Source organism: Staurois parvus, unplaced genomic scaffold, assembly GCF_062004578.1.
Source record: "Staurois parvus isolate SC_StPar_1 unplaced genomic scaffold, SC_StPar_1.0 ptg000025l, whole genome shotgun sequence".
NCBI lineage: Eukaryota > Metazoa > Chordata > Amphibia > Anura > Ranidae > Staurois > Staurois parvus.
The window spans coordinates 5,756,526-5,774,664 of NW_028317821.1; the positions used below are offsets into that span (position 1 = coordinate 5,756,526).

The 18,139-nt window shown below is 40.6% G+C and overlaps 1 protein-coding gene across 2 annotated transcripts in view; it reads right to left on the bottom strand.

The window, feature by feature from the left end:
* Nucleotides 1-18,139, bottom strand: part of CCDC87 (coiled-coil domain containing 87) — a 71,238-nt gene that overhangs the window by 52,384 nt on the left and 715 nt on the right. For both annotated transcript variants that reach the window (XM_089694119.1, XM_089694128.1), the window contains exons 2-4: nucleotides 15,810-15,993; nucleotides 7,585-7,656; nucleotides 3,002-3,144 (exon numbers count right to left, since the gene is read on the bottom strand). In XM_089694119.1, the coding sequence (XP_089550245.1) occupies nucleotides 3,002-3,144; nucleotides 7,585-7,656; nucleotides 15,810-15,981 (387 nt within the window). In that variant the 5' untranslated portion in view covers nucleotides 15,982-15,993. The remainder of the gene's footprint in view (nucleotides 1-3,001; nucleotides 3,145-7,584; nucleotides 7,657-15,809; nucleotides 15,994-18,139) is intronic.

Sequence of the window (18,139 nt, forward strand, 5' to 3'; positions counted from 1 at the left end):
TTTTTACTATATAAATGAAAAAGTCCAAAAAATTTTTAAAAAAGTGTTTTTCTTATACAATTTTGCAAATAAATAATCTTTATTCATAAATCTTGGCCTAAAATTTATTCAGTTATCTTTTTGGTAAAAAAAAAATAATAACCCAAATTAGTTTATAACCAAAAATTATAATTTTTCAATTTTTTTTTACATTTTTATTTTATTTTTTATATTATTATTTATTTTTTTAGTTTGTTTTTTTTACATACTGTCACCCTAGCAGTACAGTGTCACCATAGTAACACTGTATTACTTGTAGAGGGTGATGAAGATTTTTTTTTTTTTTACACTGATTGCTTTTACACCCATAAAGGCTGTAAAAGCAATCATTTCTCCTTCTCCTTCTTGCAGCCATTGAGAAATACTGTGTGAGCTGTGATTGGTCACAGCTTATCACATGGTACAAGGCTGTTTTGAATAGCCTTGTACCATGTGACCTCTGTGATCATTCACAGATTTCACACGTAGTAAGCAATCATGTCAGAAGTGACATCTTGCTTACTACTATTCATGTGATCACTGATTGGCCAATCAGTGATCACATGATCGGGACCTCACACAGGTTCCGTACAGTTCCGCACAGCGTGTTCTGCTGTTCTGCTCCTAGGGAGCACGCACAAGCAGCGAAACGGGAGGACATTTATAAACGGCCACCTGCTCCTGCACTGCTCCCGTCTGGCCCATGTACATAAATGGCCGGATGGTGGTATTTAATCACCACTGGGGTGTTTATTTTTTGCTAAATTAACAAAAGAAGACCGAAAATTTTTAAAAATTGATCAATTCTGAAGTACTGATGGCCAATCTAATTTCTTGAGGCCCAAAAATTTAAGAACAGTATTGATATCCCCCAAATGACCCCTTTTTGCAAAGTAGACAGTCTGACGTACTTCATAAGAGGCATGGCGAGTTTTTTGAAGTTGTAATTTTTTTGTCATAATTTTTCGGAAAATGAAGAAATTAAAAAAATTATTTTCACAATTTCTTTTTTTTTACATACTATCACCAGTGCAGTACAGCGTCAGCATATAACTGATGTGGTGGTGATCAGGGACACTGACTGGTGACAGTACAAAAAAAAAATACATAATTTTTTTTCAATTTTTTCAATAGTTTTTTTTATTTTTTATTACTTTTTTCTCTTTTTTTAAGATTTTTTTTTCATATTACACTTAATGTTACCATAGTAACATTGTACTACTTTGGGGAAGTGAACAGTATTTTTTTTTACACAATTTGATTGCTTATAGCAAAGAATTTCTTTGCTATAAGCAAACATTTAACTGAATGAAATCGATTATTTCAGGGTTTTTTCGTTGTGATTAGCTGTGATTGGCCACGGCTAACCACATGACACAGATGGGCTGTGATTGGCCCAGCCTGTGCATGTGATCGCTGTGACCATTCACAGCTAGACACACTTGTATACAATGGATGGCATGAAAGGCAGCCATCCATTGTATACAACTGTCATGCGACTTGCTGTGATTGGTCATAGCAGATGACATGATACTGGCAACGGGGCCGGTACACAGATCTGTCATCGACTGTGTCCGAGGTACACGGCCGGTGACAGATCTCACCACAGCGCAGCCCTGCGGGCACACGCAAAGCGCAATCCGGGAAGGACGTCATATGACGCCCTCCCGGAGGGACGAGGTGTTCGCCCGGCCATCATTTGACTATAGGCCTAGGCAATCGAACCGGAAGTGGGAGCGAGTACCTGTCAAATTCGGGTACCCGCTCACCCCCCAAAGGTGCCAATTCTTAATGGGGAGCGTGGGGAGCAATGCTTAAAGCGGAACTTCCCATTTTGGATGAGCTCCGCTTTAATCACCACTGAGTTTTTTATTTTTTGCTAAATAAAACAAAAAACACCTGAAACTTTTGAAAAAAAACGCACTTTTCTTCGTTTCTGTTATATAACTTTGCAAATAAATAACATTTTTTCATATATTTAGGTCAAAATGTATTCTGCTACATTTCTTTGGTGAAAATAATAATAATTGATTTTTTTAATTTTTTTTTCAAATTTTTCTATTTTTTTTATTTTTTATTACATTTTTATTTTTTTACTATTTTATTTTTCAGCCAACCATGACTAAAGCAAAACAATGTACCAAAGTAACATTGAACTACTCTGGGCAAGTGATTGGGATTTGTTTTATCATAATAACACATTATGATTGCTAATACCAATGTATTTCTTTGATATTTGCAATCATAGTTACTGAATGAAACCTGATTCATTCAGTCTTTTGTTGTGATTAGCTGTGATTGGGCAAAGCTGATCACATGATACAGATGGGCTGTGATTAGTCCTGTCTGTATCATGTGACTGCTTTGACCAGTCACAGCTAACAACATAATTGTGTACAATGGATGGCATGACAGGAAGCCATTTATTGTATACAGTTGACATGTGATCTGCTGTGATTGGTCACAGCGGTGACATGACACTCACAACGGGCCAGTGTAGTGATATGTCATCGGCTGTGTCCTGTGGACACAGCTGGTGATAGATCGCACTGCTGCGTTGCCTCCTGGCCACGTGAGCGGCTCGTTTTGATAGGACGTCATATGATGCCCAGTCACAGCGGCGAGTGTCCCGCCTGGCCGTCAATCTGCTATAGGCCGGGCGGGAAGGTGTTAACCAATTATCTCATTCCTGTTAACAGTGTGGATGGATCAATCTCTACACTGCCTGTTCAGCTGATATTTTTCCAACCAGCTCTGACTTTGTTTGCAGGGCCACCCACAGCTTGAATTTCATCATATTCAGCAGGAATCAGCCAGATTTTGGGCTGTCTATGGGGTCCTTCAATGGGGAAAAACTGTGAATTTGCAGTACAGGAAACCTCAAATCAACTTACATTAATTCTGATGACATTATATAATTATATATAGTACATACTGTATATTAGAGGAAACAAAAGCAGGAACACATATTTACAATACATACAAATACTTTTCGGACATCTGTGGATCCAGGAGTAAATGGCAAGAGTTTATGTAACCTTCTTCTAACCATATCACAAAGAACATCTGGTGATACAGTACGTATATCTCTCATGAATGGGGCAGTTGGATGGGCATACACTTCATCTGCTCAAACAAAGAAAATCTGAGTTATTGACATTTTTAATAGCGCTACATTCTAGAACAGGCTCTTAGACTACATTCATCTGGCAGTGTAGCCGCAGATAGTTAGCTGGGTTGCGTCATTGTATTCAGCCAAATGGCTGAACCTGGACACACACCAGCTTTTTTTCATGAGTGCTTGGAGGTTCTAATCACATATAACCACTAAGGCTCCATGTCCATGGAAAACACTTCTGAATGATGGAAACTGACTGCTGGAAAACGTAGGTTAAAAAACGTCTGTTTAGCCGCGTTTGCATACCGCGTTTATGTGCGTGTGCATTTAGAAGCGTTTTTTTAAAGATAACTTCAGGAGACCTTCCAAAATGCCCAGAGTGCACTGAAAAACAGTAAAAAAATTACTATTTCAGACATTTTGAGAGGAATAGAGAGAGCAGAAGCAGAGAGAGCAGTATGTGTTGAGATGACCTGTCTTTTCTGGTTGTATTCACTATGGATCCCATCATGAGCATAATGCAGCATGTTCTACCATTTTTCCTTCACGCGAAACCTGCAACTGACTGCGCTGGTGCACCGGGTCCATTTGAACACATGGAAACCACTTTGCATGCATTTCTGATGATGAAAAAAAGGCTCTGGACAGCATTTGGATATGGAACAGTTAAAAAACGTTTTTAAATGCAAACACTTATAAACGCGGTTAGCCGCGTTTACATGTTTTTACAAGCATTTGGCGTTTGAAACGCTGATAAAATCTACTCCTGAACGCAAGTTTGGTGTATTCAAAAAAAATTACTGTAAACTCAACTGCCTGTAAATGACTGTAAATGACATAGTGTACATGGACACATAGGAAAACATTAGGGAGAGTTCAGGGGCTGCTGAAAAAAATGCAGAAAAGCTCCTGAATGTGAGTTTATCAGCTGCAGTGTACATGAACCCTAATACAGGCCATACATGGGTCGAATTTCAAAATATTTTTTTTTCAAAAATCGTAACTAAGAATTTTAATTTTAATTTTGCACCATTAGAGGGCAGCAGAATTGGCCAATTTTTGTGCGGCTATCAAATTTGAGTGATCAGGCATGTCGGAAATTTTTTGAAAAATTAACAGATTCCTAATCAATGATGGGAGAATCATGCAAGAAATAAAATCAAAAAATAAATGAGCGTGAGCTGTTACCTGAAAAGAATGAAGATTCCCAGCCACGAAAATTCTTTTCTTTAGCAACATGAGGTGAAATTGAAGGCTTGGTTGGTCAAATTTTGAAATCAATGGTGGCACCATCGGTTTACAAAACAAACAAAATTCCGATTTTCTAAAGAAATATAGTTTAGAATTCGATCCATGTATAGCCTGCAGAAGATGAGCATCTGTGCACAAGTGAATGATGAGGATTGGTATAGCCGGCACTTGTCTTCCCGAAAAATAGCGAGTAAAATGTGCATATAAAATGTGCCTGTGACCGTTTATGTAAATACTACCCATACACAACCTCGAACAGCGATTGATTTCTAGGGGGCAGCTATACACAGCACCTGGTACATCGGTCTGAATTTTAGGTCACATAGCCCCAGACGCCCACATGATTGAAACTTAAGCCCGGGTTCACACTTCTGCGGTGCTGCACATCGCATGTGATTCGCACACGAACTGCATCGCATTCTTGTGCAAATCACATGCGATTTCTGTGCGGTGCAATTTGAGTCATATATTTCGTATGGGTCACATTGCACTGCATCTGCACCAAAATATTGCAGGACCCTTTGTTTGACTGCACCAGGGTGAACACCCATGCAATCCGATTCTGTACATCACACCGCGTTTTGTGAACCGATTTTGGGGTGTTGTTAACTTAAAATACACAGCTGCAGCAGTGTGCGATTATGATGCGGTGCGGGAATCGCACAGAAACCGGTGTGAATTCTGCACCACATCAGTGTGAACCAGGGCTAAGTCAGCTAAATACATTCTAGGTGCATCAACACAAAATATGATCAAAGTCTTAGGATGATGTTACTATGCTAAATGATTGTTTGACACATTAAAGAGGAAACTCAGTCCCCTTGTACCGTATAATAATGACTTTCCTGGAAAATAACTCCCCAGTCATTATTATATATATTATAATAACTCTCCAGTTATTTTTATATATGAAATAATAACTCCCCAGTCATTTTTATATATATATAATAATAACTCCTCAGTCATTTTTATATATATAATAATAACTCCCCAGTCATTTATATATATGTAATAATAACTCCCCAGTCATTTTTATATATATGAAATAATAACTCTCTAGTCATTTTTATATATGAAATAACTCCCCAGTCATTTTTATATATGGAATAATAACTCTCCAGTCATTTATATATATATATATATATGAAATAATAACTCCCCAGTCATTATTATTATTATTATTATTATACAGTATTTATAAAGCGCCAATAGTTCGCTCAGCGCTGTACATTACAAAGGGGGACAGAACATGTGACAGAACAATACCAATACAATGCAAAACATGAGGGGATCGAGGGCCCTGCTCTTTCGAGCTTACAATCTAGGAGATTTATATATACAGTATATATATATGAAATAATAACTTCCCAGTTATTTTTATATATGAAATAATAATTCCCCAGTCATTTTTATATATATATGAAATAATACCTCCCCAGTTATTTTTATATATGAAATAATAACTCCCCAGTCATATATATATATATATATATATGAAATAATAACTCCCCAGTCATATATATATATATATATATATATATATATATATATATGAAATAATAACTTCCCAGTTATTTTTATATATGAAATAATAACTCCCCAGTCATTTATATATATATATATATATATATATGAAATAATAACTCTCCAGTCATTTTTATATATGAAATAACAACTCCCCAGTCATTTTTATATATGTAATAATAATAACTCTCTCTATGTAATAATAACTCCCAAACAGAAAAAGGCATAAGTTATCTAAAATAAAGTAAATTTTTAAATTAAATGTTTATTATTAAACAAATGTGACTAATGATGTTTTTTTTTAAAGTTTTTACATTGTAGATTTTTATTAAAGTAAACAAAAATTACACGTAGAATTGAGAAATATCAACATACATGTAATGTACATAGTTATGTATATTTAAAATGTTAGTAATGTTCACAAATCTAAATCTACCTTCAGTTTGCGTTTTCTTCCTCTAAATTTCTTCGCAAATCTAGGAAATGGATGCAGGTCTCCTTGTTCCAAATATAACACAAGGTGCTGACGCATTTGCTCCAAGTCAAATTTGGATAGTGGATCCCCATCCGTCGCTAAAAATTCAACAGCTGTTGCACTGGTGTGGCAACCGCAATCTAAACCATTTACTTGCCATTGAGCTGGTAAAACATATACTGTTAGAATATTATTATTGGCCATCGGAGCATACCTTTGCCTCATTGCGTTTTTTTAAAGAATTTGGCGCTTTAAAGAATTGATCCTCCAAATAATTAATTAATGATAACTTTCAATAATTAAAACCTGTTAACACTCTTACATATATATTAACAGATAAGGCATATGAATTCAAGCTCTTGCTTTCAACTTTTATGTCATTTAGCTTCTTCAAAACTAGGGGAGTTATTATTACATAGAGAAAGTTGTTATTACATGTAGAAAAGTGATTGGGGAGTTATTATTTCATAAATATAAAAATGACTGTGGAGTTATTATTACATATGTAATAAAAATGACTGGGGAGTTATTATTACATATGTAATAAAAATGACTGGGGAGTTATTACATATATAAAAATGACTGGGGAGTTATTTCATATATAAAAATTAATATGTTATATTAACTCCCAAATAATAATACCCTAAATTGTTGCTCTACACCTACTCCCCTGTGCCGCAATTTTTAGGTGCCTGGCATGTACGCAGGCATGTCTACCGAAAGGCTCTGCCAGGTCTTTGGGACCCAGCAGAGAGATGTGTGGAAAATCTGCACAAGCACTGGGTTTTCTGCACCAATGCTCTCGGCATCTGAGATCTTAGCACCTTCAGCATTCGTGCGTATGCGCAGGCGTGCTTAAGGTCAGCTGGTTCCCAAACACACTGCCTTCTCGGATAACTGACCCATATGAACAAGGCAAGATACAAGGAAGTGGTTTGGTGCAGCACCAAAAAGGTCAAAAACACTTGTAAAAAGTTCAGAATATTTTTATCCAGTTGTGGGAGGAGCCAAGAGAAATAAAGCTGTTTTATTGACTGAAGTTTCACTTTAAAAAAAACAACCACCTACAAAGAATGGTTTTACTGCAATGTCATTCATGTTTATGGAATATTTCTTGGATATTCTTTAGATATTTAATACACATTCTTCCAACGTTCCCAAAAATTAGCCTGTGTAGAGCTAGCTTAAGATACTACACCTTTACAAATGCTTTCATTGACATTTTCCTTTATCATCTTGTCTCCTGGGTGCTTCTGTGGCTCAATAATACCTGCAATAAACAGATTTATAGACTATTATTGCAGTCACTATTATCCCCTGGGGTAGACCTGTTCTAAAATAATCTCATTTATATGGCCATATCCAGCTACACAGTAAATGCCTTTGCCCTTTTGTGGCATGCGTTGTCATATAACCATTCTTTACAAATATTAATGACCAAACCTAAAATATCTATTAGGTATGTGCTGATTATAGCAGTTGGCATCTTGATGTTTCTCCCAAGATGTTAGCACTGTCAGACCAGCAACAGGACCACACTGAAGATGGCTACTACAATATAATATTATTAAATTATTATTATACAGGATTATATAGTGCCAACAGTTTGCTCAGTGCTTTACAATATAAAGACAATACAGCAACAATACAGTTTAATACAAGAGAGTTAGGAGGGCCCTGCTCCTTGGAGCTTACAATTTAAGAGAAAGGGGCTGGTGGTACAAAAGGTAATAATTGTAGGGGATGAACTGATACGAGGAACAGAAGATTCCATTATTAGCTGAAGGCAGGATAGGCTTCCCTGAAGAGATAGGTTTTTAGAGATCGCCTAAAAGTGAGCAGAGTAGGCAATAGTCAGATTGGGGTAGAGAGTTCCAGAGGATGGGGGAGGCTCTGGAGAAGTCCTGGAGGAGGAGACAAGGGAGCTAGAGAGCAGGAGGTCATGGGAGGAGCGGAGAGTATGGTTTGGGTGATATTTGGAGACAAGATTGGTGATATAATTTGGGGCAGAGTTATAAATGGCTTTATATGTTATTGTTAATGTTTTGAATTTTATTTGTTGGGCAACGGGAAGCCAGTGGAGGGATTGGCAGAGAGGGATGGCAGATATGGAACGGTTAGTAAGGTGGATGAGTCTGGCAGCAGCATTCATGATAGACTGGAGAGGGGATAGCCTGAGATGAGGTAGGCCAATGAGGAGGGAGTTACAATAGTCAAGGCGAGATATAACAAGGGAGTCAATGAGTTGCTTAGTGGTTTCCGTGGTTAGGAACGGTCGCATCTTGGAGATGTTGCGGAGGTGAAGTCTATAAGATTTGGACAGCGATTGGATTTGGGCTGAAAGGACAGATGGGAGTCTAGGAGTACACCTAGTACCCTGTCATGAGGGGAGGGATTGATGATTGTGTTATTGATCTTGATAGAGAAGTCAGGGGAGGGGGCACGGGCTGGAGGAAATACTAAGAGCTCAGTTTTGGAAAGATTGAGTTTGAGGAAGTAGAGTGACATCCAGGCCGATATGTCGCTTAGTAGGTGAGTAATGCGAGAGGAGACTGAAGGGGTGAGGTGAGGGGTAGAAAGATAGATTTGGGTGTCATCAACATAAAGATGATACTGGAAGCCATGGGAGGTTATCAGGTGACCAAGGGAGGAGGTGTATTATTATTTAGAATCCAGTGGAGTCAATGGGGTTTATTTACTAAAGCTGGAGAGTGCAAAATCAGGCTCACTTCTACATAGAAACCAATCAGCTTCCAGGTTTTATTATCAAAGCTTAATTGAACAAGCTGAGGTTAGAAGCTGATTGGTTTCTATGCAGAAGTGAACCTGATTTTGCACTCTCCAGCTTTAGTAAATAAACCCCAAAGTGACAAGACTTCTTCATTTTGTATTGGTTGGGAGGTCTATAAATAATAATGTAATATAAACCCTTAAATATGTGATGTAACTGAACAGCATCTACCAAAAACTGAAGTATTGGTTTGGACCTGCCCTTAAATGACTTTCATGATGTTACAGCAGCCTTTCTCAACTTTTTCAACACAGAGGAACCCTTGACTTAACGTTCCAGTCTCAGGGAACCCCTGCTAAAAATGGCATTATCTACAACTCATGATACATTAGTGTGATGGTCAGTGGGAAGCAGGGGCGGACTGACAACTCATGGGGCCCCCAGGCAATAGGGGATCATGGGGCCCCTGTGTCCTTGCCAAAACTCAAAAAAGCCTCTGAAAAAGGTACCAGGGGCATCTCATGGGGCCCCCTACTGACCCTGGGCCCTCGGGCAGTGCCCGAGTTTCCAAATGGTCAGTCCGCCCCTGGTGGGAAGAATGCTCCTTACACTTGTGTCATTGGGAAGAATTTCCCCCTTACAGATAGTGATCAATGGTGTCAGTGGGAACTTACCTGAAAGGCAAAAATTGCTCAAGGAACCCCTGGCAACCTCTGGAGGAACCCTTGTTAGAGTGTAGTGTATGTTCAGTGAATGCAAATTTTAAGTTACTATTGCAATGGTTGCCTTAACATGTTTTTTTATATAACTTTTACACTTTTAGAAGTAGGTTCTTCACCCTGCTAGTGATGGCGGTGTAAAAAAGATGGTTAATCTGCATTTTACCACCCCCTATTGCCCACCTCTGAATTTACATGGTGGATGGAGGGGCGAGTACACATTGCCGCAGCTGAAATACCTTGCTTGGCAGTGGGGCAATTTAAAATCAGAAAAAAAAAAACGGAGTATAGAGAACCACATTTTAAACTCACTATGACAAGTTGGACAGCTGCGTGCCAAGCTTGGCGATGGCAGTTACAGCACAGCATTTCAATGTTAAATCCCTATTGGGATAGAAAATCCCCCTGGGAATCAATTAAACAGACGTGCAGGAGGCAGCAGGGTCAACTCTTGAATGCATGTTAACCAACTGTCAAAAGGGGTCACTCTTCAGAGGGTAGTAAAATCTGCTGCCAGTGTGAGAGAGATCTAAGGCCCCTTCCAGACAGGATAGATTCCACCTGCGATCCACTTGCTCTGTCCATTGATCCCCACTGAGCAGACGGATGGCTGGTCCATGTCCACTCCACTTATGCAGAGCAGACAGAGACACAGCCTGCTCTCCTCTATGGGTGTTTTTAATGTAAGCAAAGCGCCTGTTTGTTTATACCAGACTGCCATCTTATCCAAACAAATCCCAATCTCTCTGTTTTTAGCAGATCAGCTTGGATGTAGGTGTGTCCGTTTACACCCGCCGCTCTATAGAAGACAATGGAGGGTCCAATCGGGTTCACGTGTCAGTTTTTCAGGTTCGCTCATGTGAAAGGGGCCTAATATTATTATTATTATTATTATTATAATACAGGATTTATATAGTGCCAACAGTTTGCTCAGCGCTGTACATTATAAAGGGAGACAATACATGAGACAGTACAGTAACAATACGATTCAATACACAAGGGGTTCGAGGGCCCTGCTCCTTGGAGCTTGCAATCTAGGAGGGAGGGGATAGTGGTACGGGAGGAATAGCTGTGGGGGATGGAGTGGTAGGAAGAGTGGCGGCGTTCAGTAATTACCAGAGGGTGGGGTAGGCTTCCCTGAAGAGATAGGTTTTCAGGGTGCGCCTAAATGTGAGGAGAGTAGGTACAGTCTGACGGATTGGGGTAGTGAGTTCAAGAGAATGGGGGAAGCCCTGGAGAAGTCCTGGAGATGGGCATGGGAGGAGGAGACCAGGGAACAAGAGAGTAGGAGGTCTTGTGAGGAGCGGAGAGTACGTTTTGGGTGGTATTTGGATACCAGATCGGTGATGTAGTTTGGGGCAGTGTTATGGATAGCTTTGTACATCAATGTTAGCATTTTGAAATTTATCCGTTGGGCAATGGGAAGCCAGTGGAGGGATTGGCAGAGAGGGGTGGCAGATATGGAGCAGTTAGTGAGGTGGATGAGTCTGGCAGCAGCATTCAAGATAGACTGAAGCGGGGATAACCTGCGGTGAGGTAAGCCAATGAGGAGGGAGTTACAGTAGTCGAGGCGTGATATAATAAGGGAGTGAATGAGTTGCTTAGTGGTTTCCGGGGTTAGGAACGGGCGTATTTTGGAGATGTTGCAGAGGTGAAGTCTAGGAGACTTGTCGATAATGTAAGAATTATAGAGATTTCTAAACTAGCCACTAGGAGGAGCTCTCAATGGCTCAGTGCAGTTATTTTGTCACTCACCTAAAAACTGTTGCGGTAAGATAGCAGCTACATACAGTAGGTAGAGCATTGCTTTCATAACTTGGCTCTTTCACACTAGCAGCTGAGGGTGGTTAAAACAGGCAGCTGAGCCACAGTTTTCCTGTCCGATGCAATTATAATAGTCCAGTCTGACAGTGCTATACACATGTGGTGGGTACAATTCTAACTCAGATTGCAGAGTTTGACAGGCAACACTTGGGTCACACCCAGGGGCAGACTGACAACTCATGGGGCCCCCGGACAATAGGGGATCATGGAGCCCCTGTGTCCTCACCCACACTCAAACCACTCCCAAAAAAAGCCTATGAAAGGTACCAGGGGCATCTCATGGGGCCCCCTACTGACCCTGGGCACTCAGGCAGTGCCCAAGTGTCCGAATGGTCAGTCTGCCCCTGGTCACACCACAAGCAAATGTTTGGCTCACAATTGCAGAAATTCTGCAATGTAAAATGTCCATTCAGCAATTTAACAAAAAATTAAAATAAAAAAACAGGTGGCAGAAGCATCTCCTGAATACCTCTCAGCCGCTGCTTTGCTGACCTCCAAAAAAGCAATCCACTGCAGACTGCTTTTCAAAGGGTGGTAAGAATTACCCCCCCTGTGAAAGAGTACATAAGCTGGCCATACACTGATTGAAATGTGGTCAGTTTGGCAAGGACATTTCAAATTTCAATCAGCGTGTGTCCATCGTCATTCAACAAAAGGAAATAGTTTAAAGCTGTATTAAACCCAAAACCAAAAACTTAAAATATTGCAGCTACCAATCATTAGATGTGGTGGCTGCATTAACCACTTGCCTACCAGGCACTTATACCCCCTTCCTTACCAGGCCAATTTTCAGCTTTCAGCGCTGCCGCACTTTGATTGACAATTGCGCGGTCATGCAACATTGTACCCATATGAAATTTTGATCATTTTTTTCTCACAAATAGAGCTTTCTTTTGGTGGTATTTAATCGCCACTGGGCGCTTTACTTTTTGCGCTATAAATAAAAAAAGTGCAAAAAATTTGAAAAAAAAAAAAAGTTTATTTGTTTCTTTTATAAAATTTTTCAAACAGGTATTTTTTCTCCTTCACTGATGTGCGTTGATGAGGCAGCACTGATGGGCACTGATAGGCGGCACTAAAGGGCACTGATAGGCAGTACTAATGAGGTGGCACGGATAGGCGGCACTGATAAACAGCACTAATTAGGGGTCACGGATAGGCGGCACTGATATGCAGCACTGATAGGCGGCACTGATAGGTGACACTGATTATGGGTGCTGATAGACGGCACTGACTGGCATCACTGCTGGGCACTGACTGGCGGCACTGACTGGCACAACCCCTGGGCACTGACTGGTGGCACTGAGTGGCAGCACTGCTGGGCTGCACTGGTGGGTGGCACTGGTGGGCAGGCACAGGTGGGCGGCACTGGTGGGTGGCACTGCTGGGCACAGGTGGGTGGCACTGCTGGGCACATGTAGGTGGCACTTCTGGGCACAGGTAGGTGGCACTGCAGAGTGGCACAGGTGGTGCACTGCTGGGCACAGCTGGGGGCACTGCTGGGCACAGCTGGGTGCACTGCTGGGCACGGGTGGGCGGAGCTAGTGGGCGCACTGCTGGGCGGAACTTGCGGGTGTCACTGCTGGACACTGATCATCAGGGCACTGATCATCAGTGCCCTGATGATCGGTGCCGATCCCCGCTCTGACAACTGCCGGTTCTCGGCAGTACTTTCCTCGCGATCTGACAGCGTGAGGAAAGTGCAGCCGAGAACCGGCACTTGCATTTCCCTGTGATCAGCGTGTCATTGGACACCGCTGATCACGTGGTAAAAGGCCGCTGTGATTGGCCTTTTACCACATCACGTGATCAGCTGTGTCCGTAGGACACAGCGATCATGGAGATCGCCGGGTGCGCGCCCCCTGGGGCGTGCAGGAGAGCGCGTTCTGGGAGGACGTCATATGACGTCCACCCAGAACTGGCCGGCCGCGGTGAAGCCGTCATTCGGCTATGCGCGGTCGGCAAGAGGTTAACTTTCTTTTTTAGGCTTTTTATCTTAGTGTTCACCTGATGATCTGTCCAGTAACACATCTCTTGTATTAGAGTGCCACCACTCTGGATGAATGAGCACATGGGGCACAGCAGACAGCAGCATTGTCAGTGTGGCTGGAGATGGAGTGTTAGGCTGGCCATACACTATACAATTTTCTTGAGAATTTTGCTTTAGATTTACCAAAAACCGTGTAATAGGAAGTCAAACCTAAACAACATTTTCAATTGTATTCAATTAGGCAGGCCCTTGCACTACATAGTTGAAGGTAAATCTAAAGGAAATTGGGCAAAAATTGGACAGAAAATTAGTCATTAGTATTAGTATAGTGTATGGCCAGCCTTAGATGTACTAGCAGATTTAAATAAACTAACAAGTTGAAGCCAAACTCCAGCTAACACTTTAAAAACAGTGACAGCAAACTGTTTTTTTTCTTTTGGGATAAAGGTTTGACATAATTAAATAAAAGCTGATTGTGGTAAGGACCCCTGTCAGTATTAAATGGTTTGTCTCTTCCCTGTAACTGCTACATCTGCAGGAGAGCTTTTTCTTTTGAAACTGGCTTAATCACTACGTGAAAGTAAAAGAAAGAAAGCCTAGAAAAGAAAATGAATGCAGCCATCACGTTAAGAATTGGTAAGCCGCAATATAATGCATGTTTGCTTTGGGGTATAATACTGCTTTGGTACAATGATTAGTGTATTCTGTGCAGCAAGTGCAGCTGTCATAATACAATGTCCTGGCAGGGAGGATTTCTCCATCTGCCTTGTGTGGATAGAGGAATCTGTTTTTTTTTTTCTTCAGTCCGCTGGCTCAATGGAAAAAAAAAATAACAGTGTATGGCCAGCTTTAGACTTGCACAGTGAGAAGGAGCATTAAAATCATTAAAGTGTAGCACTGCAAAACAGGAAGCAAAGCCTGCAAATATAATGGACAAATGTGTCTGCACCCATGTAAATTTACAATTAAACACGCCTTAAAAAAACAGGGTTTTAAAACATAAATGTACATGTTCTTTTATACTGTACATTTATAAAAAAATAAAAAAATAAAAATGAAGGCATTACTTATTCCCTTTCAGCTTTAATTCACAAGATAGATACATGCTCTTATCCTTATGCATCTTGTGAGTTGCCACTAGAGCTTTTTAATAAATTATTTTCCTATATACCTGCACTTAGTTGGCGCCCTTTGCTGTTTCCTTAGAACACAGGTGTCAAACTGGTGGCCTTCCAGCTGTTGCCAAACTACAAGTTCCATGAGGCATTGCAAGATTGACAGTTACAAGCATGACTCCCAAAGGCAAAGGCATGATGGGACTTGTAGTTTCACAGCAGCTGAAGGGCCTCCAGTTTGACACCCCTGCCTTAGAGGGATAAGTTTACCTTGTAACATAAAATAATAAATGCACATTTTTTTGCAGATTAAAAAAAAGTGGATTTATTATTATTATTATTATTATTATTATTATACAGGATTTATATAGCGCCAACAGTTTGCGCAGCGCTTTACAAAAGGAAGGCAGACATTACAGTTACAATACAATTTGGTACAAGAGGAAACAGAGGGCCCTGCTCCTTAGAGCTTACAATCTAGGACTACTTTTTATTTTGGGAGCCTGTAAAGCATTTCACCAGTGATCAACAGATCGCTGGTGCCATGCAAGACTCCTGCAGACCTGTCAGTGTATCTGTTTGCTCTTAGCTCGTATGGACAGGTAGATACTGTACTCCCTGACAGGAGGAATCAATGAACTGCCACAGAGCACAACAGTGGTAGTTTATTGAGAACTACAAGCCGTCAGCTGCAAAGGATGTCGGAACTTGTAGTTTTCCCATTCACAGAATACTGTCAATGAGTGATGTGGCGGGGCAGGAGGAGCCCTGCTCGGCCGTGTTTTTTTCAATTTTGACAGCTAGAGGGAGGAGAAGACCCCTGCTAGCTGTCATAAAGGGGGATCAAGGGGGGAGTGGGGGGCAGTCCTTTTGTAACATGCTACATATTATACCCTGAATTTATAACATGTTACGACAGGTGAACTTATCATTTATTACAATGAAATGTAGCATTACATTTTTCCATGACATCTTACTGATAAATGGTGCTGTAATTGTAATACGAATTATACTATATAGTCACAATTATAGAGGTAAGCAAACCTTTTCTTTTCGGTCCAGTGCGTGGCGTTTGATTGGGGAATAAAGTAAGAGGTTTTAGGATATCATTGTACAGCTGATGTAATCTTTGGACATCCAGACTCTCCTCTGTGGATGGTGAAGTGTATTTTCTGCTCTTTGGGAAAGACTTTGCATCTCCAGTATCATTTACCATGTTTCCAGTAATCTAGAACAAAAATGTCAGACCAAATCTAAATCAGTGATGTCTATACACAGCTACCAAGAGCAACCAATGATCATTATAATGATGTCCAGGGATGTCAGTTTTTCTATGTTCTGTTGTGAGCAGTGAGCAGTGCCCAGCGGACCTGTCAGGCTTGTGTCAGGTCCCCTGTGGACTTGAAGTCCATTGATGACTTTCTCCAGCACCATACTGTAGGTGAAGGTCCATATCCCTGTACAGACCCTGGGATGGTATGCAAACAGTGCAGGAGCCTGTGCACTGCTATCACAGGGCACTGATTGTGACTACAATACATTGCAAACTTCAATGCAAAATTTTAATTATTGCACATTTGTTATCTTGCTAATGTGTGTGCATTTATGACATTTTTGCAAAAGGTGGACACTGCCTTTAAAGTGGTTCTAAACTCAAAACATTGTTTTACCTTAACCACTTCAAGTCCAGACACTTTCACCCCCTTCCTGTCCAGGCCAATTTTCAGCTTTCAGTGCTATCACACTTTGAATGACAATTGCGCGGTCATGCAACATTGTACCCATATGAATTTTGTAGCATTTTTTTGAGACTGATAAAACTTTATTTTGGTGGTATTTATTCACCACTGGGATTTTGTTTATTTTTTTTGCTATATAAATAAAAAAGTCCCAAAATTTTGAAAAAAAGTGTTTTTCTTATAAAATTTTGCAAATAAATAATCTTTGTTCATAAATCCAAAAATAACCCAAATTAGTTTATAACCAAAAATTATAATTTTTGAAAAAATTATTTTTACATTTTTATTTTATTTTTTTTATATTATTTATGTTTTGTTTTTTTTAAACATACTGTTACCCTAGCAGTACAGTGTCACCATAGTGACACTGTACTGCTTGTGGGGGGTGATGAAGATTTTTTTTTTCACCGATTGCTTTTACACCCATAAAGGCTGCAAAAGCAATAATTTCTCCTTCTCTCTGGCTGCATTCTTGTAGTCATTGAGAAATACTGTGTGAGCTGTGATTGGTCACAGCTTGTCACATGGTACAAGGCTGTTGTGAATAGCCTTGTACAATGTAACCTCTGTGATCATTCACAGATTTCACATGTAGTAAACAATGATGTCAGAAGTGACATCTTGCTTACTACCATTCATGTGATCACTGATTGAACAATCAGTGATCACATGAATCGGAACCTCACACAGAGGTCCTGTACAGCGATCTCTGTTCACCAGATTGCGGTGCTGCGCACTCCCAGGGAGCTCCCACAAGCAGGGAAGCGGGAGGATGTTTATAAACGGCCACCCGCACCTGCTCTGCTCCCCTCCGGCCATTTATGTACATGGGCTGGACAGGAAGTGGTTAAAGTGTAATTCCAGTCATACCCTAACTAAGCCCAAATCTTGGAACACCCCCATTCCAAGCCTATTCTATCTACCCTGTAAAAAAGAAAGGTTGTCTGTACTTACCTATTCTGAAGCTGCTCCGATCTGGTCACATGACCGGCTTCCAACACAAACTTCAGTGTAGAGGAGAGACAGTATCAATGCAGAGCCCAGGCCATGACATCACCCATAGATTTACAATGGGGCATCTATTCTCGGCTGTCCATCCTCTACACTGTAGCCAGCGCTAGAAGCTGGTTATGTGATCGTATCGGAGTACCCTAAAAATAAATACATAAAGGATCTTTCTTTATACAGGGTAGATAGAATAGGTTTAGAATGGGAGTGGGAGCAGATTTAGGCTTAGGGTTCGACTGAAATGCCACAGTCTCTGCATCAAGGCATCAAGTTAGTTCCCCCCCCCCAGTGTCAGAATTTATTTATTATTTATTTATTTCAGGTACTTATATAGTGCCATCAATTTATGCAGCACTTTACATGTATATATTGTACATTCACACCATTTCCTATCCCTCAAGGGGCGTACAATGTAAGGTCCCTAACTCACATTCACACATACACATACTAGGGACAATTTAGACAGGGTCCAAGTAACCTACCAGCATGTCTTTGGAGTGTGGGAGGAAACCGGAGTACCCAGAGGAAACCCACGCATGCACAGGGAGAACATGCAAACTCCAGGCAGGTGGCGGCGTGGTTGGGATTCGAACCAACGACCCTAGTACTGCCAGGCAGAAGTGCTAA